The sequence below is a fragment of the Colletotrichum jinshuiense genome, chromosome 3 (genome assembly GCF_051148585.1).
Source record: "Colletotrichum jinshuiense chromosome 3, complete sequence".
Lineage (NCBI taxonomy): Eukaryota > Fungi > Ascomycota > Sordariomycetes > Glomerellales > Glomerellaceae > Colletotrichum > Colletotrichum jinshuiense.
Window position 1 is genome coordinate 2436628 of NC_139310.1, and position 27273 is coordinate 2463900.

General features: G+C 54.5%; 5 protein-coding genes across 5 annotated transcripts; all 5 read left to right on the forward strand.

The window, feature by feature from the left end:
* Positions 1–1347: 1347 nt before the first annotated feature.
* Positions 1348–3099, forward strand: EsH8_III_000685 (SMI1/KNR4 family protein; the record flags this gene model as incomplete). Its single annotated transcript, XM_083262410.1, has 3 exons — positions 1348–1358; positions 1443–1495; positions 1550–3099. 3 exons carry the CDS (start codon positions 1348–1350, stop codon positions 3097–3099), a joined length of 1614 nt encoding a protein of 537 aa, XP_083122897.1.
* A 1490-nt stretch (positions 3100–4589) lies between these two features.
* On the forward strand, positions 4590–5258 carry EsH8_III_000686 (UPF0220 family protein; the record flags this gene model as incomplete). Its single annotated transcript, XM_083262411.1, has 2 exons — positions 4590–4682; positions 4836–5258. 2 exons carry the CDS (start codon positions 4590–4592, stop codon positions 5256–5258), a joined length of 516 nt encoding a protein of 171 aa, XP_083122898.1.
* Positions 5259–19388: 14130 nt separating this feature from the next.
* Positions 19389–20845, forward strand: EsH8_III_000687 (kinase-like domain-containing protein; the record flags this gene model as incomplete). Its single annotated transcript, XM_083262412.1, has 6 exons — positions 19389–19434; positions 19494–19666; positions 19723–19806; positions 19857–20205; positions 20260–20658; positions 20712–20845. 6 exons carry the CDS (start codon positions 19389–19391, stop codon positions 20843–20845), a joined length of 1185 nt encoding a protein of 394 aa, XP_083122899.1.
* A 1376-nt stretch (positions 20846–22221) lies between these two features.
* EsH8_III_000688 (MIF4G like-domain-containing protein) lies at positions 22222–24807 on the forward strand (the record flags this gene model as incomplete). Its single annotated transcript, XM_083262413.1, has 4 exons — positions 22222–22285; positions 22356–22828; positions 22879–23956; positions 24035–24807. The coding sequence occupies 4 exons, from the start codon at positions 22222–22224 to the stop codon at positions 24805–24807; spliced, it is 2388 nt and encodes a 795-aa protein (XP_083122900.1).
* A 636-nt stretch (positions 24808–25443) lies between these two features.
* EsH8_III_000689 (WD40-repeat-containing domain protein) lies at positions 25444–26964 on the forward strand (the record flags this gene model as incomplete). Its single annotated transcript, XM_083262414.1, has 2 exons — positions 25444–25540; positions 25613–26964. The coding sequence occupies 2 exons, from the start codon at positions 25444–25446 to the stop codon at positions 26962–26964; spliced, it is 1449 nt and encodes a 482-aa protein (XP_083122901.1).
* Positions 26965–27273: the final 309 nt, after the last annotated feature.

Here is a 27273-nt window from a genome sequence, read left to right on the forward strand (position 1 = left end):
GACGATTGAACCAAGGTACAGGCATCTGTGCCCGTGGTGGCATGCAAGCGTGGTCGGTGGTTGCAACGAATGTTCCTTGGAGATGCATGCAAGGTGCTACTATCGATACTATTCATCTTGACGTTGCCAACTGCCAACTTTTCCCCGTTTGCCAGCCATCCCGTTGGATTCTGTCATCTTCTGTTGTTCATCCACCTCCCAACCGTTGCCTTTGCTCGTCGACGTTGCCGTCGCCGTATCATAAAAATAAATAGTTCAAAAGGAAAAAAGGAGACCGCTCCATCGTAGACTTCACCGACGCTCGCCTGCCCGCTCGCTTCCGTGTCGCCAATTCGTTACCGCTCTTAATCCTCACCTCGGGAAATCCGCAGAAACAACGCGCCCGGGTTGTCTCTCTCTTGTCTTGCCTCTCACTGTTTCCTGTCTAGGGTCGCCGCTGCACCACTTGCTTTTTTTTAATCTTTGCTTGAGCAAGGAAGGTACCGGTTGTTTTATTTTATTTTCATGAGAAAGGAGAGACCAGGGGACCCCCTTCTCTCCTAAACCGTTCTGAAAGTCCCACTTCCACACACCCCCTCCTCCTCCTCCTCTTTCGCGTCCTCCTCTCACTCTCAACGGGGGGAACTGACACTGGGGCTCCTTCCTTCCCCTGGAGTGCCACAAACTACGCCGCTATCCACCACCACCCACACCGACCCGACCAGACCAGACTTCGCTCAACTTAACCCTGTCCTGCTGGATGAGGTACCAAGGCACAGCTATCCGTGCTACCTCGCTGCGCTACATTGATTACACCACGAATAGGGATAGGGAGCCACTGCACTCGTCCTTCACCTGCACCCAAACTAGCACTGTGGGAAAGCGCGACAGGCTCACTACGCCATCATCCCCAACTCTAAAAATTCCACGCCCCGTCAGACATAAACATACAATCCAACCCTCGCGGCCCGCCCCCTGACCTGACCTGACCGCGCAGTGTCGAAACCATATTCCTCTCAACACCCGATTCACTGGTCACACCTCCATACTCTCGCTGTGTGTATCGGTCAAATATTCTTGCTCTCTCCATTGCGGGTCAACAACGGCGGCACAAGATCAATTTAGTGGCCGCAGCAAGGTCCTTTCTTCGACCGGTCTTACTTGTCTTTGACGAATCGCCCGTTACCCCTAACTTCAACGCTCGCGACCAAAGGGGTAACCCAACTTTCTTCAACCCCCCGACCTTCGCTGCTCTTTCTTCACCTTTCGACAACTGCAACCGGCCGATCGCGTCCTATTTTATTTTTCCTGCAGCTCCGGATCAGGACCATTGTCTCATCAAATCGGCCAGGGGCCTCATCGCCAATCATGGCATCTTCGTACGTCGACATAACTTCTTGCCGTCCAGTCCCTTTTTTTCCGCGACGCCCAAGAAGACCGAGACATTAACTTTGCGATGACAGATTCGGTGCGGCTTTCCGCTCTCTCTGGCACGACCTTACCAGCTACGATCGACGTACGTTTGGACAGCTTGGCAAACACTTTTCATTTTTAAACTGACGTCCTTTAGACTCTACCGTTGACTCCCCCCACCGAACCGGTCGACACGTCCCTCTGAATCGGCAGAGTGGAATCCTCACCTCCGTCGCGACTGCCTCCGAATCTCGCGCCGATGTCTCTTCCCCCTTCGCCGACGACTACAATAGATTCTCTCGCGAGAACAGCTACCAAGGCGGTGGCATGCCACCGTACACCCCGACTAGCCCCAACCCTTCAGCCGCGCCCTACTCCCCTGGTCTGAGATCTCAATCTGCTCGACGCGAGAGCCAGCAGGATGGGTTCGAGCTACAAAGTCCAGGGGACGTTCCGATGCAGTCCTTCCAGGACGGTGCCCCGCCTCCCCCTCCCGTTTCTCACTCGTGGAAGAAGATTGATGCGTGGGCTGAAGAGCATTACCCTGAGCTGTGGGACCAGCTCTGCGAGGGCTGCACCGACAACGATCTCAACGAATTGGAGCACCAGCTGGACTGCTCCTTGCCCCTGGACGTCAGAGAGTCACTGATGGTCCATGACGGCCAAGAGCGCTTGGGGCTTCCCACTGGCATCATCTTCGGCTCCATGTTGCTTGACTGCGAGGAAATTGTTCAGGAATGGGATCAGTGGCGCAAGGTCAACCAGGAATTTCTTTCGGAGGCGGCCTACGCAAGGCCCGCCGTTCCCTCCAAGACTCACGGCAGCAGCAGCGAGGCGTCCTCCAGCAGAACCCCCGCCTCTTCTGCTGCCCCCAACAATGCGTCGTGGCGACAGGACCTCATCGCTCGTCAAGACTGTGTTCCTCCCAATGCAGTGCAACGATCCTACGCTCACCCGGCTTGGATCCCTCTTGTGCGTGACTGGGGTGGAAACAACCTGGCCGTGGATCTTGCTCCCGGCCCTAGTGGAAGCTGGGGACAGATTGTTCTCTTCGGCCGCGACTACGACACCAAATACGTCATCGCACGATCTTGGGCCCACTTCATCGCAATGGTTGCGGACGACCTTTCCAGTGGTAAGTGGTTTGTGGATGAGGAAACCAACGAGCTCAAGTTGCGGGAGTTTAAGGAGACGCGTGTTGAGCCTCCCTATTTCGGCATTCTGCGATGGCGCATGGACCAAAAGTACGGCCGCAGAGCTGCGAAGCGCAAGTCAGTTGTGCCCAACAACAGAGCCGGATCCCCGGCCGGCTCTGGCGCCAACTCCCCCTACGCGAGCCCGACAACCACCGAACCCAACGGCGAATCGCGAGGACGGTCGATGCAGCGATTGGGAGGTACATCTCCGATGGCGAGTCCCATTCGCCCGGGCTATGGAAAGTCTAGCCCTCTTGCGAGAGTGGCCGAGGAAGCCGCTCTGCCGGAGCTGCAGACCAACGGCCTCAAGCCAACGAAGCTTGTCGAAGTTGAGACTCCCCGACCAAGCGAGGATACCCCCAAGGGCTCCCGCGTGTCGCTTTTGTCCCACGTTGAAACTGCCAAGAGCGAAGGCAAGGAGAACGCGAACCCTGCCGACAAGACGAACGGCAAGGCCAATGGCAAGCAGCCCGAGGTGTCGGAGGAGCCCATGAAGGAGATCGAGATTTAGAAAGTGTGCAAAACTGGATACGACAGAACGACGATACGGTTTTCCCTACTCTCGGGGTCTTGTTACGCGACAAGACTCGTCATACAGCAAAACATCGGCGTTTGAGGCGTCCGTGGCTCTAATCATTATGAGAGGATGTCCGCAGGGGGTCATACAATATTGAAGACTTTTTTGAGCATCAGGGAACACGGCGGCTGGGCTTTTTTTTTCATGTCTTTTTCTACTCTTTTTTCTCTTAGGCTCTCTCTGGAAAGGGCCCGGACGGGAATGCATCAAATGGTTGTTTTTCCATTCTGAGTATTCTGCAGTCTATGGACATAGCTGCGCGGCATATGTACATTTGCACCATCCTGTCTTTTCCAGCCACTTCAAGAAGTGCTTTTGGTTGCTTCTAGATGGGAGGACACAGCCCATGCTCTTGGTGGAAGTGTATGCGGCAACAATCTCGTGGGTTGGTATTAGCAGGCGTGCCAGTAATTGTTAGTGTACTATTAGGACCTTTTGACTACTTGTTATCTCGAGCGCTCCGAGACATGGGCGTAGGATTAGTCCTCAATATAGGTCGGCCGTGACGGCCTTTACTATATCGTATTATATGCTTGCCTCCTTGTGCCTTTGCGAAGAAAGATCGGCTTAGTGCCTGCGTGCGTAGGTTCGGAATGCGGCAGAAGGGCCCCTCATTTCCTCGTATTTTGTGCTGCCGGGACCGATTCGTGTTTGCGGGGTGTCAACGGGGGTCAGTATGAGTCTAGAACATGGCGATAGGCCGGACCGCACCGAGCAGATCTACGAGGGGTGATCCACGGCGACTTGTCGTGCTCAGCATCTTCCATGGGCCTAGGCTCATAATGCAGTGGCGGAAAGCAAGGTACACGAGATGAACCTGGTGGTGGGATAGGCGAGATACTTGCAATCACATTCACGTCACAAACCGTTGAGAACCAAATCGCCCAACCACGGATCGCGGTTGTCTCCGATATTTACAGGCCTTGGCAACTTCTATCGCTTTCAAACCTGACGAGAATTCACTCCATATCAAATAGCGTCCCTTGCCTAGATGCCCAGAAAGCCACCCATCGCAAAAAAGGGTACAAAGGCGAGCGAGTCATGTGACCTATAAATAGAGTCACGTGATATCACGGCAAAGCTCCGGGACAGGGACAGGGGAGTGGAACTGTGACGCCTCAGCTGCGCCGGAGCAACGTCAAGGCGGCCAGCATCCGGAGCCTTCGTCACCTTCCAGCCTTACACCGAGCAACATCGCCGACGACCGCACCGGCCAAACCCTCATCTGTCGAACCTCATCACCCACGGTCAACACCCGCCCCCCCTATAAAATAATAGCGAGCACCTAAAGGTCGCTCCGCTCCGTCCAGACCAAAGAACCAACAAACCTCTCGACCGGGTCGTCCGCGACGTCGTCGAGCTACCATCAGCTAACCTACCTACCTTCGCAATAACCCAACCCCCCGACCTCACATACCGCAGCCATGGAGGAGGAGCGCCTCTGGAAGTTCCGCAAGCCCGAGTGGCTCAACAGCGTCTGGGCACGCAACTTTGGCGTCTACGGCGCAGGAGCTCTGGTAAGCCTTCTTTGATACACAATTCCCTCGAGAACATTGACGTAGCTGCTGCCTCCGACGTCGAACCTCCCCCCACCCTCACCCCTCCACCACAACCTCCCCGTGCATCAATCCGCAAACGATCCCCAGCTAACGCATCTACTTTCGCGCCAGTTCTCCATCGCATTCTATGTCATGCTCGACTCGGCCGTCTGGTCCAAGTCGGCCAAGAACGGCTCCGACACGCACATCACCTTTGTCGACTGGCTGCCCCTCATCTTCTCGTCCCTGGGCATGCTCATCATCAACTCGGTAGAGAAGGCGCGGCTCTCCGCCGACAGCTTTTCGTACAGCGGAAACGGGGTAGCGTGGAAGGCGCGCGTCGTGCTGTTCCTGGGCTTCGCGGCCCTGGCCGGCGGCATGGCGGGCGGAGTCACGGTGTTTGTGCTCAAGTTTGTGGTGCAGGACGTGCAGATGCCAGCGCTGGGTATGGGCATTGAGAACGTGGTTGCCAATGCGCTGGTTGGGCTAAGCAGCGTCGTGCTCTGGATCAGCCAGAATATGGAGGACGAGTACAGCTACAACCTTGCGTTGTAAAGCAAGTTCGTTACCTCTGCGAAAACGGGAAAGCAACTGGAGGACCCCTGGGGGTGCTGGACGACGTTAGCTTGGGGGCCCTCCTTTTGAAATCGATTGAGAAACTGTATGGGCCGGTATCGGGATCGGGATGATGATGACGGGGACCGCGTGTGTTGTAATTATAGCAATGAAACATCCGGGGCGCATAGGTTTTGACGTTGTCGGCATGGCAATAGTCTACATTTCTTATGTGGGCTTTTTTATTTACTTTACAAAGCTTCCTCGCCAGTCCGCTATCTGCAAGCTCTGCTAACATGGAAGTCGTTTGTCCAGATAATACGATCGCATTTGACCAAGCCGAGTGTCTTAAGTGTCTTCAACTGTTGGTTTCACATTGTGCATATAATCGACTTTATGTTTCCTAGCCGCCGCTGAACGAAGAAGTGGCCGACTACGTCACGCCCACCGTTTCCGCTGGACTGGCGACTGCCGTCTCCCCAGGGATAAATCAGGCATCCTCGGGATTGGCTGCCCACGCGCTACGAGTGCTCTGTTTTCCGTGAGAGTACGGAGAGCCTGGGATTCGGCGTTGGAGCTGCCTGACGCCATTGTGAACTTTGTACGGCAGGCTTTGGAGAGGCATCCACCTGACCGCGCAGCCTGGATACATGTAGGCTGAATACAGATGACACCCGGGACGACAGAAGACCAGGCGACGCCCTCTCTGGCACGTCTTCAGGGGTTGAACTACGTGGCCCGCGTTATCACGCCGCGGCGTGAGGCTGTGTGAATTCGTGGGAGAGGGGGGGGAGGGTTAGAAGGCAGGATGCAAAGATGGACGAACATCGGGAAGGGTGCGCGGCGTCCTTCGAGCACGAGAAGCGTCGCGTTGCGCGGTTCAAGGAAGCTCCCTCTGATAAACGCGCCGGCAGGGCCGCCACCCTCCCCGATGCAGTCGATAGCCACGTCTTCTGTTTTGGAATTCTCTCGCTTTTCGTGAGAGACGCTTGTGGGACTGCTTTGCCCTCGATTCCAGCGATTCTATTGTGAACTCCGAGAGCTTTGTGTGGCTAGGATAATGCCAATATGGAGCGGCAACTGAGTGGTGGCTAGAATCGGAATTTCCAGGTTTGTTCCTCTACTTCGGTCGGGCAACCTTTGGTCAACCAGGAGGGTATACGCGAGAGCGTCACTGTCACCGCAGACCACGGGTCTCTGTATCTAGCCACGCTCTCCTGTAGCCGAAAACCCCGTGTTCGATGAAGAGCTCCGTGGTGTGCTCCTGTGGTATATCACTGTCGAGCAGATCGAATGTGCTGTGATCTTCTGTATCTGTCTGGTCGTCAAGATCATCCAGCTCTTCGAGTGGAATTGCTTGATGCCGTGAGATGTTCAGACGGATGACACCCTTGACTGTTCATTCAGTTGCCTGTTCACTCAATAAACGGCGCCAGCTACAACTACGTCATCACGGAATTTGTTTCTTGCAGGTGTACTCGGGTCTTCGTGTGGAGCACGTCCTCCTTTAGCAACGCCGCTAGAATACGACATATTCATTACGGCGGGCCCAAGGAAACAAGACAACTTGCCCAAAGGTTTTATTATCACTTCCAGTCCGCGCTTGCTTGCTCGAGCTGGCAACCAAACCTCCAAAAACGTGTCGGGATGAGGCCAGCCGGCGATCTGAAATGTCCCTGCAAAGTGCGTGCAACCCCTTCTTATCTTGGCTCTCAGGTATAGTCTACTCGAGGGCCGACGACCCAGTACATAGCAGTGTCCCCGAACCATAGATTCGGCTGCGCGGACTGCGCGGACTGCGCCTGGTGTCGTCCTTCTCTTTCACACGGCCGAGTCGCCATCGACGACAGAGAACAGTACTTGCCAATCTTCAGTACGCCATGGAGTTGTCTTTACAAGCAAGACACGCCTGTCATCGTATTCCGCTCGCTGACTAGAAGGGTGCAGAGTATCTACAGCTCTCTAAGGAATCCGTCTCAGGAGCAAACGCTTCAACGGCGACCTAATGACTAACATACAAGCCAGCAAGTCAAGCTTCACCCTGGACTTTGAGATTTTACATACTGCCTCATTCCACAAGACTCCCTCCATTGAAGAAGCAGAAAGCCGAATGGTGAACAGGGCAGGGGGTAGGGAAACAGTTTGCCATCCTATGTGAAGCAGAGCATGACCAATAGATGGACGCCTGTGTTGTTCAAAGCAGCCCTCGTGGAGATCCAGTCCGAGGTAGATCAAGGGTGAGGCCTTGAGCTTATAGCCGTCTCCTCATTGGGAGCAGCAGAGAGGTATCAAAGCAAGGGGAACGGCCAACACGCAGGGCTTATCGCAGCCATATCACAAGCAGGGGCACACACAAACTCCCCTACGGACCGGCCCGGCCAAGATTACCCTGGGTAGTTGTAGCAAGCCACTCGGGTTCCGGCCATGGAACGTTGAGCTGAGCTTGCCGGCCCGAATCACCCCCAACGGCACTGGCCGTCTGGGAATTCCAAACATGTCGGCCCCTGGTCCGACGAGACACCGGATTCCATCCGACGAGACGAAGCGGCGCAGAAGGAAAGTTCAGAGACAGAAGAATTCCAGACCTCCGAGCGGAACCTAGACACCTGTCTCACAGTACCGTAACCAGGGCTCCCTAAATCTACAAGAAAACACAGCCCGGTTGTCAAGCCCCTCGGCCAGCATTGTAGCGGTGAAGAGATTTGTTGGGAGACCCAAGCCTTTGTTTTCCCGCCACCCATCAACAACCCGCAGGTGAGGAAAGAAAACCGTTGCGCCCTGACAGGACAACAAATAAAAACTTGGACACGCAGATGTTGAACAGTCTGCGACAAGAAGATTAAAAAAAAGAGGGAGGGATCTTGCACTCCCGGGCCTGCAGAACTATCCGCCATCGGCAGGTGGTATTCAGCCCCGAGCTCGGGGACCGCCTCCTGCCGATCCCGTTGGGCGGGAGATGGGCCACTTGGGGTCAGCGGCATGCGTGAGGTGCCACGACAAACGCGGCTCTTAGACGGCAGCAGCATAGTTTATGAGGCACGTGGAGGAACCTCGTTTAGCCAAAGGAGCCATCACCCAACTGCCTACCTCTTCCTTCCATGGTGTCGGTGCTACGACAGAAAACGGGACCAAAAGTTGACTACGCTTCCATAGACGGGTGGCTCCCTTCGGGTCTCACCGGTGTTTGGTGGAGAGTCAACTGCCCACGAAGCTGGAACTTATGCTCATAGTAGTGCAAAAGCAGGGGCCAAGGTTGATGCGAGGGAGGAGCTGAAGATTCTACAGGGAGTGAAACAGCAAGCCATCGGGAGGAGTCGATGGCACCACCTGGACGGGGCGATACAGCTGGTTCCCGAAAGAGCTAATAGCATGCTGCAACGAGGCTTTCTTGAAGCAATTCGATGATGCAGGTAATAAAATATCTCTGTGGTTGTGACACAAAGCTCTGCAGCACAACCTCTCAAAAGGGGCAAAGCAAAACAACCATGTCGGCATCGACCTGTATCGTGCCGGTGCAGGGATCGATTTGGGTGGCGGTCATACGGGTTTAGCTCAGAAAGCAGGTCGCCCAAAGAAGAAGAGACACAGCACCTCGCAGGCCACCAGCCAGGCTGTGTTACTTCAGACCTTCCTATGCAGATTGGTAGCTGATCTTTTGTGGCGGCGGGCTCGTAATAGTCACGGCAGGACTGGCGATCTCCGATAATCTGTGATGGGCAACACGGGCTCGCATTCTGCAAGATTGTCCCCCAGGGCGTTGTCATTGATAGGTCGTACGACTGCAGTCAATGCTGGGTCTCGTGGGTGCAATGTCCAGGGGAATATTGGTGATGACGGGAATCGAAGAGAAAGAGGAGTCTTAGTCTTAGTGTCATATGATGAGGGTTGGTGCATGACTGCGACGTTGAGGTGGTGTGCACATCCGCTGCGGCTTGACCACCATCAGTTGCGAGATGAAATTCCAATAAAAATGCACGCACCTTGCTGAAGATTGTGAACCTAATCAGGCAAGGCAGGCAGGTAGGCTCAGAAGCTCCTCCCACAGCTTTAACCGATGCGGACATCGAACCCGTTGGCCTAGGTTGGAGGATTCAACATCTAGAGAAATTACAAGGTCGAAAAGGTGCTGGAGACACGCCATGCCTCTACTAGATTGCCTGGATACCACAAGTGTCGACACCCACTGCACCATATACCCTGCCTCGTTCGCGACTGTTCGAGGGTCTCATCCAACGCATGCTGTCAGAATAGTATTAATCCGTCTGATATGCATCCGCACACCTTGCTAGCGGCGGTCGGTGAGAAGCAACGACTGCTAAATGATCCAAGCGCCACAGGGATCAACACACCGAAATGCCTCGGTGACCTCGGGAGATATGTTGAGGAATCTCATGACATCGGTACTCATCCCGACATCATCTCTGCTGGGGTTGACTCAGACTAGTTCTGCCCATGCTTCAGAGGGTGTGTCGAGATCGATCCTTCACAAGTTCTTGAGCTCAGAAGCAGCCGTAGTTAATTCTTGATAGGCTCGTGGTGCCAAAGCCTTGTTTGGGAGTGGTTGACATGAAGCTCGAGCTTACCCCTGAAGTACTGGCAGTTGGCACAATCCCAAACGCCACTTTTTGCTAAGGAGTCTTTTGCAGACGTCTGTCCAACTAGCAGCGGAACTTGACCCAGAAAACCTTTGCCTGCAACGGGTGCACCATGTTCATGTGACGCAATGACTTGAAGAGGTTCGGAGTTTTTTTTCCTTCGTACGGAGTAGTAAGACTGTAATCGACTGTAATCGAACTTGGATTGGCAAGTCAAGTTGGTCTTCACGTTGTCCCCTGGAATTGAGTTGTGATACATGCGGAATGGCACCCTCAATTTGATGAACAGATAACACAAGGCTCATCCAACTCGACCTTACCCACGCGTTCTGTAACAGAAGGCGTGTGCAGAGAATATCAATCCGAGTACCCTTTACATTGAAGTGAAGTAAGCTGGAGTTGCACCATGACTGTTTGGTTTGAAGCAGTGGCTTTAGCGGAGTTTGCTGACGAAACGTTTGTTGGTACCACAAACCATCACCCTTGCGGTGTTTGGCGTGCCGGTCTTATTTCCGTGGAGTTTGTGACAGACAATATGATGGCCTTTCCATGGCCTATTTGGTAGCATTCGTAATTCCTCCATCAACATAGGTAGTTTGGTAATCGGTGACTCCAGATGGGTCTCGTGCTGCTTGCATGCTGCTTGCCCGAGGCCCTCACCGATGAGGACCCGATCCAGAATTATGGGTAAGAGGTTGGAACAGTCTGGGATGATTCGACTGTTCGGCACACAAAGCGGCCATGGCCCCATTGTATTCTTGCGGCTGCAGGTGGCCGTTGCAACTCGGCATACCCATGGCAAAGGGAGAGGTCTGCTGACGAACTATCCAATGATGAGAGCCGCAATCGAGCTAACATCAATTCGGGTCCTGTTCTGCATAACTGGTGTAGGGTGCAATCAAGCCCCATCCCGACTTAGAACCAAGAAAAGGTGTGACGAAAGGGAGCAGCAGCAGCAGCAGCAACATCGCCGCTGAAAGACGGCGTGCATACTCTCATTGCAGCATCTTTCCCATCCTTTTCGTGCAGCGCTCTCTTTCGGGCAATTGCGTCCCCACTCATCAAGCGTGTGACATGGTGTCCGCCAAGTACCCTCGGCCATGGTGCACCGAAGAAGGGGGGAGGGGGTTACTAGTTGACCCAGGGGGCCGGAGATAACTGAGTGTCGGCCGTGTTGCACGCTCCGGAAGGCAGAAGGGGACATGCGGCTGGGAAAACAGCTGTTGTCAGATATCTCCTGTGTCCTCAGCGGGTAGGCTTGAGGGGGCCTTGGTGGGATATTTGGGCTGTGTGGTAGAGTGCCACGTTGGAAACAGCCACACGAACGACGGCCGGCTTTCATGGTCCGCCTGCCGTTCGCTGAGTGCCGCATCCCATGAATAGAGCGTCCACCCATGTCCCTCCCTTCCCCCGATGGAGGCTAGGTAGGTTGGCGGCGGGATGGAGGAAAGGCTAGGGCCATGCGGCTGCCGTGAGAGGGACGCGGTGACGAGATGTAGTGCATTCCAGTACGGCTCAGGGATTCGGATCAAGGCCAAGCAGGCCAGTCAATGGGTGCGTAGCAGGGGCTGGATGGGAACTCGCACACGGGGAGGTCCAACGACAAGCTCCGTCTGTGCGTCTCAACCAACAGGAATGGAGCCCCCTTCCCAAAATGCCCTGCAGGCCTTGATGCAAGTCAAGCAAGGCCGTGATGAAGCGCATCCATGCCTGTACAAAGTATAGCAACCTTGGGCTCACGTGGCCGTGAAAAAAAAAGGCCATCGGATCGAACGTATCAGGTAAACGGACAACCCAACATACGCTAGAACTAGACGTCGGGTCGGTCGGGGGCGGGCCAGCCACGGTACCACAGACCTAGCATCGGCCAGCTGTTGCGATCCCCAAACGTGACTTGAGAAGACGTGGTTGCCAGTTAATACCGCACCGCAGGGGCGGAATTGTCGACACGAGTGCAGCAATATGGCCACCGACCAATCCAGGCGACAAGACAGCTGCAGGGACAAGCCAACGCGCCAACAGCGACTGAAAAGTCACCGATTAGTCAGGACAGCCCACAGCTTTCAATAAATTGCTTCAGGCCATCCAAGCATGACCCGACGATGAGGCAAGGTATTCGCCTATTATTTGATGGGCAGCAGTAGTGAAGACGACCTCAACCCGAGGGCTCTCGGGATTAACGGTAGGAATGCTGCAAAATGCGGCTTATTCAGAGCTAGGGCACATTGTGTGTCCATGGTTCCCAGGCTGCCCGTCGGAGGTTTCAGTTCGGCAAAGACAAGGCACCGGGTGCAGATTGGGTGCCGGGGCGGCGGGGGTCATTTGGTGGTGGGTGGGTGGCGGTGGTGGACAGTGCTGGGCTTGATGGGCTCCGCGTGCGATGACGAAGAATAGCTCGAGGACGGATTACTGTTGTGGTGGTGGTGGTGGCAGATCGTGTTTAGACGCCAGGTGCAGTATCGTAGCAGAGAGCAGACAGAGACGAGAAGAGGTTCGGACACGGATGCTTGTTACCAGGTAGGCTATCGTTGTTGCGACCATTGCTATCGATCCCAGGTTTCCAACGCCAATTGTAATGACCACTCGGTCATTCGTCAGTGATGGCTAAGTGCTGCCAGAATAGAGGCTCGCTCGTTTTTCTTCCTTTGTTATTTTGGGCAGCTCTGCACCAGTTGGTCTAGATGCGTCGTTCCCCTTTTTCAAGGCTTCCTCCGTTCTTGGTATAATGTGGAAGGCGGCAGCAGTGACAGCCTATTTCCCAAGTCAACTCATCTGTCTAAAACGGCCGGGTTCAGGCTCACTTGTGGTGAAAAACAAGAGGACCAGGAGCCACGAGAGAAAAATGATCAGATGCTGCTGACCTCTTGTGGCCCAGGTGAACCTAAAAACTGTCATTAGCGTCGCATGAGAAGGTCATGAGACCTGTTTGTATCCAGAAAAAGACAACCGAACCCTGGGGCTGCGGCGCAAGAGGGTCAGGTACCTTCGTTAACAGTTCCCACCTTTGGCCCATCAAGACCCACCAAAACCTGCAGTTCTCCTTCATGGCCCACTGGGCCCAGCTTGCAACCCCCCTCCTTCCCTTCCCTTCCCGCCGCCGGGCTAGGCCCTGCCATTGGATGACATCCCGCCGCTGGCCAGCCTGGCCTACGGCGAAGCATGTCACATGCTTTGGGCTTAGGTAATATGCATCCTCGAACCTGCCTTACCAACACGCGATTTTATGGGGCCGTAGGACAAGGCCCCCCTCGAGGGCACACTGCAACCAGGCACCTGGCAAGAGCAACGTGACGAACAGAAGTCCTTGTAGCCGGAGGGTTCATTATCACGCCGGTACAAGCAGACGCAAACATACTTGTTGTTGCTGCTTGCTCCAACCAAGAAACTTGAATCATCCCGATTGGCCTTGAAGAGGCTCAATGGTAAATGCGGCTCAGACCTGAATAATCCAACAAGCTCGCCTTTGCCCCTCCCGCTGCTGCTGCTGCTGCAAGGTTTGGGCGCACGTTCTGTTGAAACCCAAGCGCCAAACAAAGAGCAGGAGCTTGGACTGGCCGTGACGTGTAGGCATCTCACGATAACATCATATTGAACAGGGCAACCAAACCGCTGGAGCACAACGGCCAAAGTCTGCGAAGCAATGTATCTGGCTAGATCCAATACGTGGCAGCGTTCTTTGCTGGAGTTTGACGCTCGCCTGTTCACCCTCGTGTTACAAGCATTCTAAATCCGATGCGCTTGCATAGATAGAAGACTTGTAGACACGGTTGGATGAGAAGTGGCTGTTTTGGCTCGACTGCCGCAACCACAAAACAGTCTGACAGACAACTACACTAGTTGATGAAAGCCAATGGGATCGTCCCTGAGTACGGATACCACTTCCTCGCATCGTCAAGTAGGCCTGCTTGTTGGCCACGGCTTCACCTATTGGTTGCAGGGCCCTGTACTGAGCTCTGGGCCTTAGCCGCTGCATCTCGATCCCCAACGGAGGGACAATTCAACCAGATATGTCGATCTTACCATCATGGGGGGGAATCGGCAAACGGTTCGTCTAGAGACTCCACTTAGCTCTGACCCAGATACACTGACAGGATTGGTGTTGTGATGCACTTTCATCACCACTTGATTTCGCTAATGAATTGCTGGGGTATTCGTACTGAGAGTTTCTGTGGCCTTGGAGAAACACCACCACCGCGGCCCCACATCCGCCCCTCCTCAACGAGACGAGAGCCACAAGCAAGACTCCTCCTTGGGCTCGACGTCCTCCCCCCCCGCACTTGGTCGTTTCCTCCACACATGGGCACGTCGTCATAGGACTTTGGGCGAGTCTCTCTGGCGGGGTTGGGAATATTACGAGAAGGAGGATCCAGAATTCTAGGAGCCAGAGCCGACGCAGAGTGTCCGTACCACAAGGAAGAAAAGCCATTAGTCCACAACTAGATGAGGATAGTCCTGCTCAATTCCGTTCAAGGGGAGATGCAATTGCTTGCTTTCCCCTTTTCTCCCGCAGTCTTAGTCTCCCAAAGCAGAGCACGCACCAAGCCGCTGGAGCTCTGACCAGCGCACCAGCTCTATCCCTCCCCATCCATCCAGCCATCCCCCTCCTTCTCGTGGCTCGGCGAGGTTAACCCAGTGAGCATATCCCTGCTCATGCATTTCAAGACGGTCGAACAAAACGTCAGAAACCACCAGGGCGTGTGCGACTCCATCCGAGTGCATGAGGTGTGCTGCGGGCGAATCCCAATATCAAAGAAGGAAAAAAACATGAAAAGTCTTCTGCCACCAAGCAGACGGCCAGGGGATCTGCAACTTGCTGCACCGGTGGCTGTGCTTTTCATCCGCCCGCAGCCTGGGATGAGAGGTCGTGCTGGTGACCAGCCAGCCTAGATGAGACCAGTAGAGCTGTGCAACGTCTGCCTTATGCATGGGAGAGCGACAAAGAGAAGCGATCACAGCTGAACAGCCTGTGCTTTGGGTTGCCATGTGATGAACTGTGGATTGAGAAATTGACCTTAAAGGCTGGCACTTGCCATTGCTTGTGGACTTGTTTCCAGATGGATGTGTCGAGATAAAATTGGCTGCAGTGTAAGGGCAACATGCACTCATATTTTGATTTTGACCCTGCAGTTAACGAGACCTCCATCTGTTGTCAGAGGTGGCGATACCCAACCCTGTGGCCCTGCCTTGCGGCTGTCTTAACACTCACTGCCTTGGTCTTCCGATCTGGGAGATCCGCTGTTGTGCTGAGTCGGGGATGGCCTGTCCAACAAAATGTACAGGGCTGGCCCCGACAGCGTCTGCTTCTTGCTTTTTCAATAGGGGGAAGCAAATACTCTGCGAGCGGCCCGGTGGCAGGTGTTGACGGAAGGTAGACTACGGTATTTCGACTTGAGGTAGAGAAAACCGTGCGAGCATTGGACCCTGCAGAATCGGGCGCCGCTCAGCAAGCCGGCCTCGAGGCGCATTGGACTTCGGTTAGTGCTTGCCTTAACCACCTCGGATGTGTGTACTGGGCCGGTACGCATGGGAAGACTCAGCAGGTCAGCAGGTCAGAGGTACCCGACGGTACCCTGGCGAATGACAGCGGCATTCGTGTGTATTAGTGGGTACGACCCGTCTTAACCCAAGGTACACCGTGCGTGAGATGAGAATCCCCCGTGGGAGGGGACTGACAAGAGACCTGGAGTACGAAGAACCAACCTTGGTAGGGAGGAGAACAAGATGAGTGACATGATTGACGATGTGGAAGGAGAGAAGTCATATAACGGGCTTCTGATCAAGGTGTATGCAATGGTAACAGTGGCGTGGGTTGTCATGTTCAGGCAAGAAAGAGATAACTCGGGGATTGTGGGCCTTTCCTGCCGCAGCAAGCATCAACCGGTCTGGTACCTAACCTGGCTGCCCCCACGAAAAGGCAACTCGAGGGCATTTCCTGTTGGGAGGACATAGCTCGACGGAGAACATGGGACAGGCTGCAGAGCGAGATGCGGTCCAAACCCAAGAAACAAAAGGCAATCGAATGCAAAGGCAAAGGTACGTGGTAGGGTAAGGCAAGGTAGGGTAGGCACGCAGACGCATCTCCAGAACGACAGCAAGTACTGACCAACGACAGAGAGCCCGAGTAAGGTAGCTGCTGTTCCTACTCCTACTCTCCAGCTCCAGCTGGCAGGACCTGGGCACAGCTTGACAAGAGCGGCAGGAACAGCCAGCGTCCATTGGCTTTTGACTTCCGCTTGCCGAGTTTTAGCGCCTGCCTCCCCGTCTCAAAATGAGCACATGAGCAAGCCTGGTGCAGCGGGTCCTTGTCCGGAGTGGACGACGACAAAACGCCAACTCCCGTCGTCCCTCTGGTCTCCGCCTCTAGCCTCCGCCTGCACCTGGGCTGGACTGGACTGCACCTGGGCCTGCTTTTTTGAACTTGGACCGCACTGTTTGAGCTTCAGCTACCAGCTTCAGGGTTTTGGCCGACTTCCACTATTGATCGTCTGCCCAATTTATTCATTTCAAACTTAACTAAAGGCCTGTGCTGTACTGACACTGCTTTGCACAGTTGCCCAAAGAAACAAGGGAGGGAGAACAGAACATCCGTTGTTTGATCTGCTACCTGTCTCGATACCGACTAGATTCGGCTCGACTCTCCTTGTCCTTCTCTTTACCATTATCTTGCCCTCATACTTTTTTTCATTGTGTTTCTGTTTGCCTGCCTTTAGTGTCCACCACTGACTAAAGTGCTGACTGGAACCCCCCTCCTCCCCTCGTGCATCCCCCTCTCTGTCCGGACACCTTCCGGCTTGCTGGGCCTCTTGCGTACGTGCTGTCTGCTGTGCGTGCGGTATCTTGCTGTCAGCTCATATTACTTTGCCTACTCCAGCTCTCGCAGAGCTGGTCCTAACCCTCTTGTCCACCTATCCAATACATACCCCATATCATCTGCTCTGTTATCACGAGGCCTGGCCCGGACTGGATTCCTTCGACTCAATCATCTCTAGAATCCCAGACGGACTGGACTGCGCCGAGCCGGGTTGAGATTCGACTCAATCGAATCAACTGGGACTGTAACCCATCGCTCCAACTTCAACGTTCCCGAAGCTGCAGCACCCACAGATACTTTCCCTGGGCTTCGCCGTACTTTGCTGTGCCCGTACCGCTCTTGAGCAGCACCTTGCCATACTTTCCGGCACCTTGAGCACGGCGCGCCGGCCTACCTTGCTTCACATCCTTGGAACCTCCGCCGCCCCTCCCTCGCCTCCGCGTCGTCTGCTCACTCAAAACCATCCCCTCGCCTTGCAAACACTACTTGCATTGCCTTACGGAGCACATACCGTTGCCTTCGGTGTTGCTTTGCGCGACAACGGTACCGAGCCGCCGACTGTTACCTACACAAGGCCACACCACCTTACTCGGCCATCTTTTCCCAAGTTCACCTTGATACCTTACACCTGCGCCCAAGGTGCATTAGACCAACCTTGTCTACAGCACTCCTCATCCCTCACCTTACATTGCCTCATCCTACTCGTTGGACGCACACCGGTAACGACGTTGCTATTCTTGTTGTTGCCCAAAAGCCCGTTTTCCTCGGTTCTGAAATAGAGAAAGAAGGGACAGAACCGGAAACGAAGAAGACAACAAAGCAAAAGAAAAAAAAAATAGGTGGACCAACTATCACCTACTCCCAAGCATCCTCTAGTCGGTACTTCGTGTCCTGGAGAGTCGTCGATTGGGGCTCATTCGAATTGTCATCCTCGAATAAAGTAGCACCGGTACCAGCTGCAGCGACTTTCTGGGTTTGCCCTTTCCATTTTCTGTTGTATTTTTCGTCACCCCCCTCCCCCTGTCTAGTCACTGGACTTGGGACGCACTCCGTCATTCCTCGTCCAGCTGCGCGCGCTAGCCTGCCCTGCCGTGTGGTCCGCGAGGCCTCAAGAGCACAAACCACCCCGGTTGCCCCTCCTTTCAAAGTACCTGCCTACCTACCTACCTTGACCACTTCATCTCTCCACCACCACCTTTCCCACCAACCAACCCACCTCGCGCTTCTCTAAACGGCGTGACAACATCCTCTTTCTCCCATCTCTCGGGTACCCAACTTCACCACGTTCTGCGTGCATCGACCGCTCTCCCAAACGGCATCTGCTCTCGATAACCGTCACCTCCGAACACGCAGAGTTGTCAACGGCTCACCTCGCGCTGTCCCCGAACGACTCGGTCCGCCTTACGACCCTCTTCTCACGCCTGGACAATACTACTGCTGCTACTGCTGGTCCGGCCACCCAAGCAAGCAGCCAGCGCCTCTGCTCCATTTCTCTCGCACAGCACCTTGCAGCCACCGCACCGCAGCTACCCTCAAAGCACCACAAGAGGACCTGTACGCCTCTCTCTTTCTCTCTCTCACTTCTCTGCAATCCGACCTCTGTCGACAATTGCCATCCCTTGTGAGTAATTCCTGCCCTTCTCATCCGATATCCCTGCCCACCCTGTTTGGGTTGCACGAGGCAGAAACATCACGATCCTCCAGCTTGGCCGGCCTGCCCCTCAGCGACGTGCTGTGCCGTCATCACCACATTCCCCCTTCCCACCTACCACACCCCGACACCACAGCCCACCGTACCTTGCCCTGTCTCTCGGCCCGCCGTCACCAGTTCACCCACATACGAGAAGTGGTCTTTGCTCTGCTGTAACCTATTTTCTATGTAAGGTCGGCTACCTGTAGTTGTCTCGCGCTACTTGCTGGCCTGCACGTACCTGGCATTTTTCCCTCTGCCTGAGCGAAAATCACCTCACTGCCTGCTGCATGCACAGGTAGCGCGCTATACACTCCCACACCACCCCCCTCTCATATTCTCTGTCCTGTCCTGTCCTGTCCTGTCCTGTCCTGTCCTGCTCCGGCTGCTTGCTACCTTGCTACCCTACCATACCTCCGTTTCCTTTGCTCCTCGACTTGCCACCATTCGTCTTGCATCGTCGCCATCATTCATATTCCCCTGCCCTGCCACTTTCTTCCTCTCCCTGTCAAAATACCTTCCGCCCCGCACCCCTCGTCCGTCATCCTCGTTCATCACTGCTCGTCGCACGACACGACACCACCCTACCCATCTTCGCTCTTTCAATCACGATCAACTCATTCGAATCCCTACATTGCCGGGCGGCCTGCTAATGAAATCAATCAGCTCCGTCAAAATTGCACGTCGACCTCGGGACAGCAATTGATTTCAGTCACTGCTAAAGTCTCACCCGATCCCCCAACGAATCCGCTGCCGGTGCCGCTCTCAATTCCAACCCGTCCCGCGTCCACACCAGCATCCTTTTCGTTGACCCTCGAAACAAGCAATTGATTCGTCGGCTTGAAAACTGATTATCGTGCAATTACCCTTGCACGAATTCTACGTCAGCGAAACACAGTTGTCGTTCCCTGCTGCCCATCACGGCCCGCCTTCGAGTCTCGGATCTGTTACCCCTCATTACCCTCGATCTCAATTCGCCCAACGTCGGCCAACAATAGCAGGGCTGTTGCCGTGCTGACAACACCTTCCGAGCCATGGCGCAGAATCGCCCCGCCGCCTTCAACACTCTCAGGATGGGAGGTAAGCTGCTGCCATGTTCGAACCTCAATCCTTCCCCGCCATGCTAACGCGAACGCCAGAGGTCATTCGCGAAAAAGTACAAGATGGAGTCACTGGAGAGACAAGAGATCTTCAGTATACACAATGCAAGATTGTGGGCAACGGATCCTTCGGTGTTGTCTTCCAGACGAAGCTCTCGCCGTCAGGAGAAGATGCGGCTATCAAGCGCGTCCTCCAAGACAAGAGATTCAAGGTCTGTATTTTCCCTCTGCTGGCCACCCAGCCCCAAAGTGCTGACAACGACAACAGAACCGTGAACTGCAGATTATGCGTATCGTCCGCCACCCCAACATCGTGCAGCTGAAGGCCTTTTACTATTCCAACGGGGAGCGTGTAAGGAACCTTGTTCGGCTGTGGGAGAACATCTGGCTAACTCAACCTAGAAAGATGAGGTTTATCTGAACTTGGTTCAGGAGTTCGTACCCGAGACCGTCTACCGTGCCTCCCGCTTTTTCAACAAGATGAAGACGACGATGCCTATCTTGGAAGTCAAGCTCTACATCTACCAGCTCTTCCGCGCCCTCGCCTACATCCACTCGCAAGGCATTTGCCATCGTGACATTAAGCCCCAAAATCTTCTGCTTGACCCTACGTCGGGAATTCTTAAGCTGTGCGATTTCGGCAGCGCGAAGATCTTGGTCGAGAACGAGCCAAATGTGTCGTACATTTGCTCACGATACTACCGAGCACCGGAACTGATCTTCGGCGCCACGAACTACACGACCAAGATTGGTGAGTAACCTTGATGTGGCTTTTGCTTTGGTCCAATTCTGACATACATGGTAGACGTATGGTCCACCGGCTGTGTGATGGCCGAATTGATGCTCGGACAGCCTCTTTTCCCTGGAGAATCAGGCATTGATCAATTGGTTGAGATCATCAAGGTCCTGGGCACGCCGACACGGGAGCAGATCCGCACGATGAACCCCAATTACATGGAACACAAGTTCCCGCAGATCAAGCCGCACCCCTTCGCCAAGGTCTTTAGGAAGGCGGATGCGAATGCTATCGATTTGATTGCGCGTCTCCTCGAGTACACACCGACAGAGAGACAAGCGGCCGTCGAAGCCATGATTCACCCGTTCTTTGACGAGCTCAGAGACCCCAATACTAGATTGCCCGACTCCCGGCACCAGAGCGGCGAAATCCGGGATCTGCCTCCATTGTTCGACTTCACTCGCCATGGTAAGTGTCAATCCAAGCTCGCAATAGATTCTCCGCGCCTAACAAGTAGACAGAACTTTCAATTGCTACGAACCTGAACCACCAGCTGGTGCCCCCTCATATGAGGCCCGTCTTGGCCGCAAGGGGATTGGACATCGACAACTTCACTCCGATCCCGAAGGCAGAAATGATAGCCAAACTGGATTGAGCAAGCCGAGGTCATGCCCAGGGACTCGGCACACTCTTGGATCGTTCCCGACTTTTCTCGGCCGCAAACCTACCGTTCGACCAGCGAATACCGAGTTCGAGTTCATGCATGGAGCGCAGGAGCATCGGCCTCCATCCGAAGACGGACCAAGTGATGATTAGATGTTGAACGTGCAATGACGATTAGAAAATGGCTGCGTCGATCGCTCATGGCGTAAAGGCTCACTGGCGCGGGTACACGAGGTATCTTGTGCTTTCTGAAGTATTGGTCCTCACGACGGCACAAGGAGGTAAGGCAAGGACTGGCCCATCGTGGCATGCCTACGGGTTGTGCCTCATGTTGCTTACCATTTTAATGGTAGCCGCATCGGTGCAAATCGCAGGAGACGACGTACTAGACCACATTTCCGATGCATGTCTTGAGATGGCTTTCACTTTGTTCTTCCTCATTTTACACGACGAGGCCTCCGCATGCTGTGGCAGGCGATTGTCTGGATGGTCTGGCCTACCCTTCTTTCGTCTTTCATCACTTAGTATGGTCCGGCGAGGCTTCCTTGCTTGTCAGCACTCGGTACATGCGTGGAGGACATACTACGCATGTTTTGGGGTTGAATCATTTTTGGTTGGTTGGCAGACGGCGGAGTGAGGTATGGAGTCGGGATGACCCTCTCCTGTTGGTCGCGGCGTGGGCGGCAGGTCTGGAATGGTATTAGGCATGATTCCGAGGAAAAGATTTCAACTTTCTCTGTTTGTTCATGGCAACGCAATGATGGCGAGCCAAGGAGGTCAATTAAAAAGGTTGGGACTGGCTACTTGTTCGGGCATTGGCAACGTAATGCCGCTGTTATTGTGAATCTGGCTGAGAGTGACCGAGCATGACAAATGCAAGGAAGCAATTCCACTTTTGCTTCAATCGACTGTCTGATCGTCTATTCTCTTCTGGCATAGGTATACGGATGATACGGCCATGTCTGGCTCCGATTCTCCTGGCGTCTGTCGTGTTCAATATAGACGTATTCCAGCTAAGGTGCTCCGTAAAGCAGGTATTACCTAAGGTGGGTAAGGGTACCTTGAAGTTTCAGTCAAAGATACATAGCATGCAGTAAGACGTTGTACAACTATCTGCCTCAGGCAGCCATGCATCTTTCTCCAGGCAATTGCTACTGGGGCCAATCGACGCGGCATTCCACCTCAGTGCAGGCGCTACTAGCAGGGGAAGCTCGCGTCTTTCCATCCGTAACTTTTTGACGTGGATCACATCTCAAGGCTGCGAACAACCTAGGCAAGAAGGAAGAACCACCTTAGCCTACCCATTGGCTTTCTTAGCCAGCCTCCCTCTCCCGCAATATCGTCCGTCCTCAAACACAATCCATCGAAATGGGTGACTATGAGCGAAGGCGCCACGGCGGCGGACATAACAACAGGAAGAGAAGATATCGAGGTAAGCATTGCTCTGCCGCACCCTGTTACTGTGTCAGTGCAAGCTCACCAATCGCTTCTGGCTACAACAGACGACGATGAGAATGACCACCGACAGTCGCGACGAAGGATTGACACCGCACCGTTGCCTGTGAGGGTTCGCAGACAGCTCCTCTCTCTCGCCGAATCACCCCTCCGACGATGGCACGAGGAGGTCCAGGGCATCGCTCACGTTGTCGCCGACAATGCAGAGGACATTGAGCTGCGCGAAAGCTTCATCAGTCTTGTACTGCAACTCGCATTGGAACAGCCACTCAAAACACCCTTCGTTGCCGGTGTAGTCCTCTTGGTGAACACGCTCAAGCCTGAGATCGTGGACGAAATCCTTACGAAGCTGAGCGCTGCGACCGAGGAGAAGATTCAGTCCGGAGATTGGAGGGATGTAAAGCTTTACCTGAAGCTTTTAGCTTGTCTGCAGAGCTCTTTGGACGGCGAGGGAATCTTCCCTGTGCTGGAGGAGCTGTTTAGTCGAGCTGTGGACTTGCAGACCGCGAGCTCAGATGACGTAGGAGTCTTCCCTCTTCCACGTTCTTGTAGATAACTGACCCACTGCAGACGATTGGCACTGAGCTGGTCAAGATTATTCTTCTTACGATCCCATATATTATGGCGGCAGCTCCCGGCCAATGGCAACAGAAGGCCGCCGACCTCATGGACAAAACCGACATTATTGCCTCGGAGCCTCACGCGTTACAAGCACTCATCGACCCATATCTTCCCGAGAAGAAGGATGAGCCTACTGGCTCCACGAGCTGGATTGGCTTGCTTCAGAAGCAGCTGCAGCACGAAGCGGCAAACAATTGGGAATTGTCTTGCCTTCCTAGGCCCTGGCAGCTGCCGCTGGAGGAGATTGAGGCCCAGGAGAAGCTCGACACCGCTACGAAGCATAGCCTCCCCTCCATCACAGTCCCAGAGAAGATAGTTGCTGGACCCCGGCCTTTGTTCCCCGAAGTCTATTTCTCGGTGTACAGCCCTCAAGACGTCGAGTCTGTGCCGCCTGTCACGGACATTGCCGCTTCGTTGGTCAGAGATGGCTTGGTGGACACAATCAATATTCTTGACTACAACCGCAATGTCACCGCGCGTTATCTCATTGACCTGGACTGTTACTTCTCCGACACTACATTCGTCAAGCGAGCAACACCGTTTGATAGACTTCGAGATATTGAAGCAGGTCGCTCGACGTGGAAGCCTGAGGACGTGGCTGTTGATGCCGTTTTCTCGCAGCTCTTCCAACTTCCAGCTCCTGAGCACAAGCTCGTTTACTACCACGCAGTCTTAACTGAGGCTTGCAAGATTGCCCCTGCAGCAATTGCACCTAGCTTGGGCCGAGCTATCCGGCACATGTACCGCAACTCAAGCCGAATGGACCTTGAACTTTCCCAGCGGTTCATCGACTGGTTCTCGCACCACCTGAGCAACTTCGGTTTTACTTGGAAGTGGACCGAGTGGGTTGACGATGTGTTCCTTCCGGATATTCACCCGCAAAAGGCATTCGTTATTGGTGCTTTGGACAAGGAAATCCGACTCAGTTTCGCACAGCGGATCAAGGGAACCCTGCCTGAGCCCTACCAAACCCTGATTGGGCCTGACAAGGAGAAAGATGTCCCGGACTTCAAGTTCAACGACGACGGTAAGTGTCCATGTACCATTGCTAGTTGATATTTGTTCTTCGTTTTGTTTTTTTGGCGAACCTAACATAATGCGCCAGGTACGCCATTCTCAGCCGAGGGTCGTGAAATCGCCGCGCTCCTGCGCCGGAAAGCGGCAGATGAGGAGTTCCAGCCGATCATTGAACGGATCCACTCACTTGCGATAGAGCGCAACTTGGATCCTTTGGTGACGAGCACCGACGTCTTCGTCACGGCCGTCTGCTGGGTGGGATCCAAGTCGCTTAGCCACGTTCTGGCGTGTATCGAACGGACCAAGGACAGACTCCTCGACGTGGGTGCGGCTTCTGAAGCGGCTAAGGCCCAAATCATTACCGCAGTCATGTCGTATTGGGCGGCACAGCCTGGTGTTGCTGTCTCAATTGTGGAGAAGCTTTTGAACTACTCGATCCTGTTACCCATTTCAGTCATTGAGTGGGCTCTGGTGGGTAGCAGCCACGTCAATGGACAGTCTTCGGGCGACTCATTGGCACAGCCGCACGTCTTCGAGTTGGTGTTTGGAACTGTCTCCAAGGTGACTGGCCGTGTCAGGCAGTTGCTGACAAAGGAAGCCGAGGCGGATGAGGAAGCGAAAGAAAGAGAGGTCAAGGCCATGCGCGATCTATTCAAAGCGATGGAGGATGCTTTGGTGAGCTGGGCTTCAGGCAGCAAAGATGAGATGATGGAGGAGATTGATGGCGCTGGCCAACGTGATGCCCTGCTCCGCCGATGGGGCGAGAGGTGGCTCAGAGTCTTCCGAAGACGGTCAGCCATCGAAGAGGCCTTTATCCAGGAAGCCAACAAGGAGCAGCCTACACCCGAGAACGTTTCCTGAAGCCTTTTTGGTTGAAGGTGCTTAGGGGTACCAGCAATTCGACTTCTCGATAACTTTTTCAGCAGTGGGAGTGCAGTTTGTTTGATTACTTAAAAGTCCAGGGCTTGGGATTGGACCAGGCGAAGGTTCTGGCGGACAGGGGAATAGGGTTTCGATGTCAAGAACTTTAGGAATTCCATCTATCACTCGAACCCACTAATTATTCTTTGTGATTTTCGATGGGTGAGAACGCCTTTAAAAGAGGTAACATTGTAGTACACACGGAGTCCCAAGTGATCACCGCCGATGGGTCCCCGCTTTAGTTTAAACCCCCCGGCGCTGTGTCCGGCGGGTGCGGGGCAACACTCAGCCTAGCAGTGGTCCCCTGTTGCGCTGGAGCTCTGATTGGACAGGCCTAGTACGGCGGGGTTAAAGAGTTCTGCAAGGCTGACAGCCAGCTTCGAAAAAATTTGGACGGGTACAGGTCCTGTCTTGCTTCTAGCACCTGCCAACAACCCGACCGACGCACGAACAACTGCCCCCAATTCCGCTGTTTCTCACAGTAGATGCCAAAAACGTCCGAATAATAATCTTGGAGTCTGAATTGACCGATTAACCAAAGTTTCTGGGCATTTCTTGGGAGCCCAAACAGTCATAATGGAGTCCTCAGCGACCCAGGTGAAGGTCAACTTCACGACAACGCACGACGATCTCCAGTTGCCGGAAAGCAAGAGACAATTGCTTGTGCCTGCAGGTACGCGATTGAGAATCCCCCAGAAATTTCCGTGCGAATGAGTAAACACTAACATTCGTTCCTTCACCATAGACATCAAGCGATATGGCCTCTCAAGGATATTGAACTCGGAGTCGATGCTCAACACCTCATCGCCCGTACCCCTCGACTTCCTTGTGAATGGTGACTTCCTCCGAACCACAATCGAAGAATATATCAAGACGAACGGACTCTCCTCTGAGACGACCATCACCTTGCAGTATGTCCGCAGTCTGCTGCCCCCGGTCTACGAAGCATCATTCGAGCACGACGACTGGATCGCAGCCGTCGACATTCTCTCCGCAACCTCTGCCGCGGGTCGCTGGTCTGGCGACGCCTTGGCCCAGGGTCAGGACCGCATCCTCTCCGCTAGCTACGATGGTCTCGTTCGCATTTGGGACGGTTCCGGTCAATGCTTGGCAACCTCTCCTTCCGCCCGCGCCGGAGGCCATGCCAAGCTTCTGACGGACGCCAAGTTCATATCCTCGGCGCAGATCGCATCCGTTGGACTGGACCAAAAGATCGTGGTCTGGAAGTATACAGAGTCTGCGGATCATTTCTCGGGCGAGCTGAAGCCCACCCTCGAGCTGCACGGCCACAAGAAGATGATCAACTCCCTCGACGTCCACGGCCCCTCCAAGAAGCTGCTGACCGCCTCCGCCGACGGCCGCGTCGGTCTCTGGCTAGCATCCAAGAAGGGCAGCCCGGACGTCGACCCCGAGGACATCCCCGCCACCCACGCTAGCAGCGTCAAGCGCGCAAAGCTCTCCAACTCCTCCGTGACCGTCCCGCAAAAGGGTGCCCTGGCCATGATCTCCGCCCACAATGACGCCGCTGCAACCGGCGCCGCATTCCACCCCACTGACGCCACGGTTGCCTACTCTGTCTCGACAGACCATACCCTCCGTACCCTCGATCTGACGACGTCGAGCGTCGTCTCGACACTGACGACACTCCACCCTCTGCTCTGCCTGGCTCCCATGCCGCGCAACTCGTCCCTCGTCGCAGCGGGCTCCGCGGCGCGCCACGTTACGCTCCTCGACCCCCGCGCCTCGGCGTCCGCCACCTCGGTGCTCACCCTGCGCGGCCACACCAACATGGTGTCCGCACTGGCCCCGTCGCCCGACAACGACTACAGCTTGGCCTCGGCCTCCCATGATGGTACCGTCAAGATCTGGGACCTGCGAAGTGTGCGGCCCGCCACCAAGGACGAGGGCGGCGGAAGCGTCAGTGAGGCTGTCTACACGATTGGACGGGAGTGGCTCAATGGCAAGAAGGCGCCGGCTGGCGGTGAGGGTGCCAAGGTGTTTGGCCTCGCGTGGGACCAGACGTGGGGTCTTGTTAGCGGTGGTGAGGACAAGAAGGTGCAGATCAACAGGGGGAGAGATCTGGTGGCTTCTTCGTAAGGGGGGCATTATGTGTGCGGGAGACGGATTAAAAGAAACGTAAAAAAATTTATGGATTGTGTACATGCGGTTGGGAAAAGTTTGCTGGCATTGAAGCTATAGACTACAAGAATAATACCCCCCCCCCAAAATTTGACAAGACTGCATGGCGCTTTCAGGATCCCGACGGCAAGATCTTGCAGCGCCCCCCTTCTTGTCTACGTGATCGATGATGTGTGAACCCCGGCAAGTACAAGTCCACACAGACGATGATGATAATGACGATGAAAAGCACACCTCCTAAACTCCTCGCAAGCATGGTAACAAAAA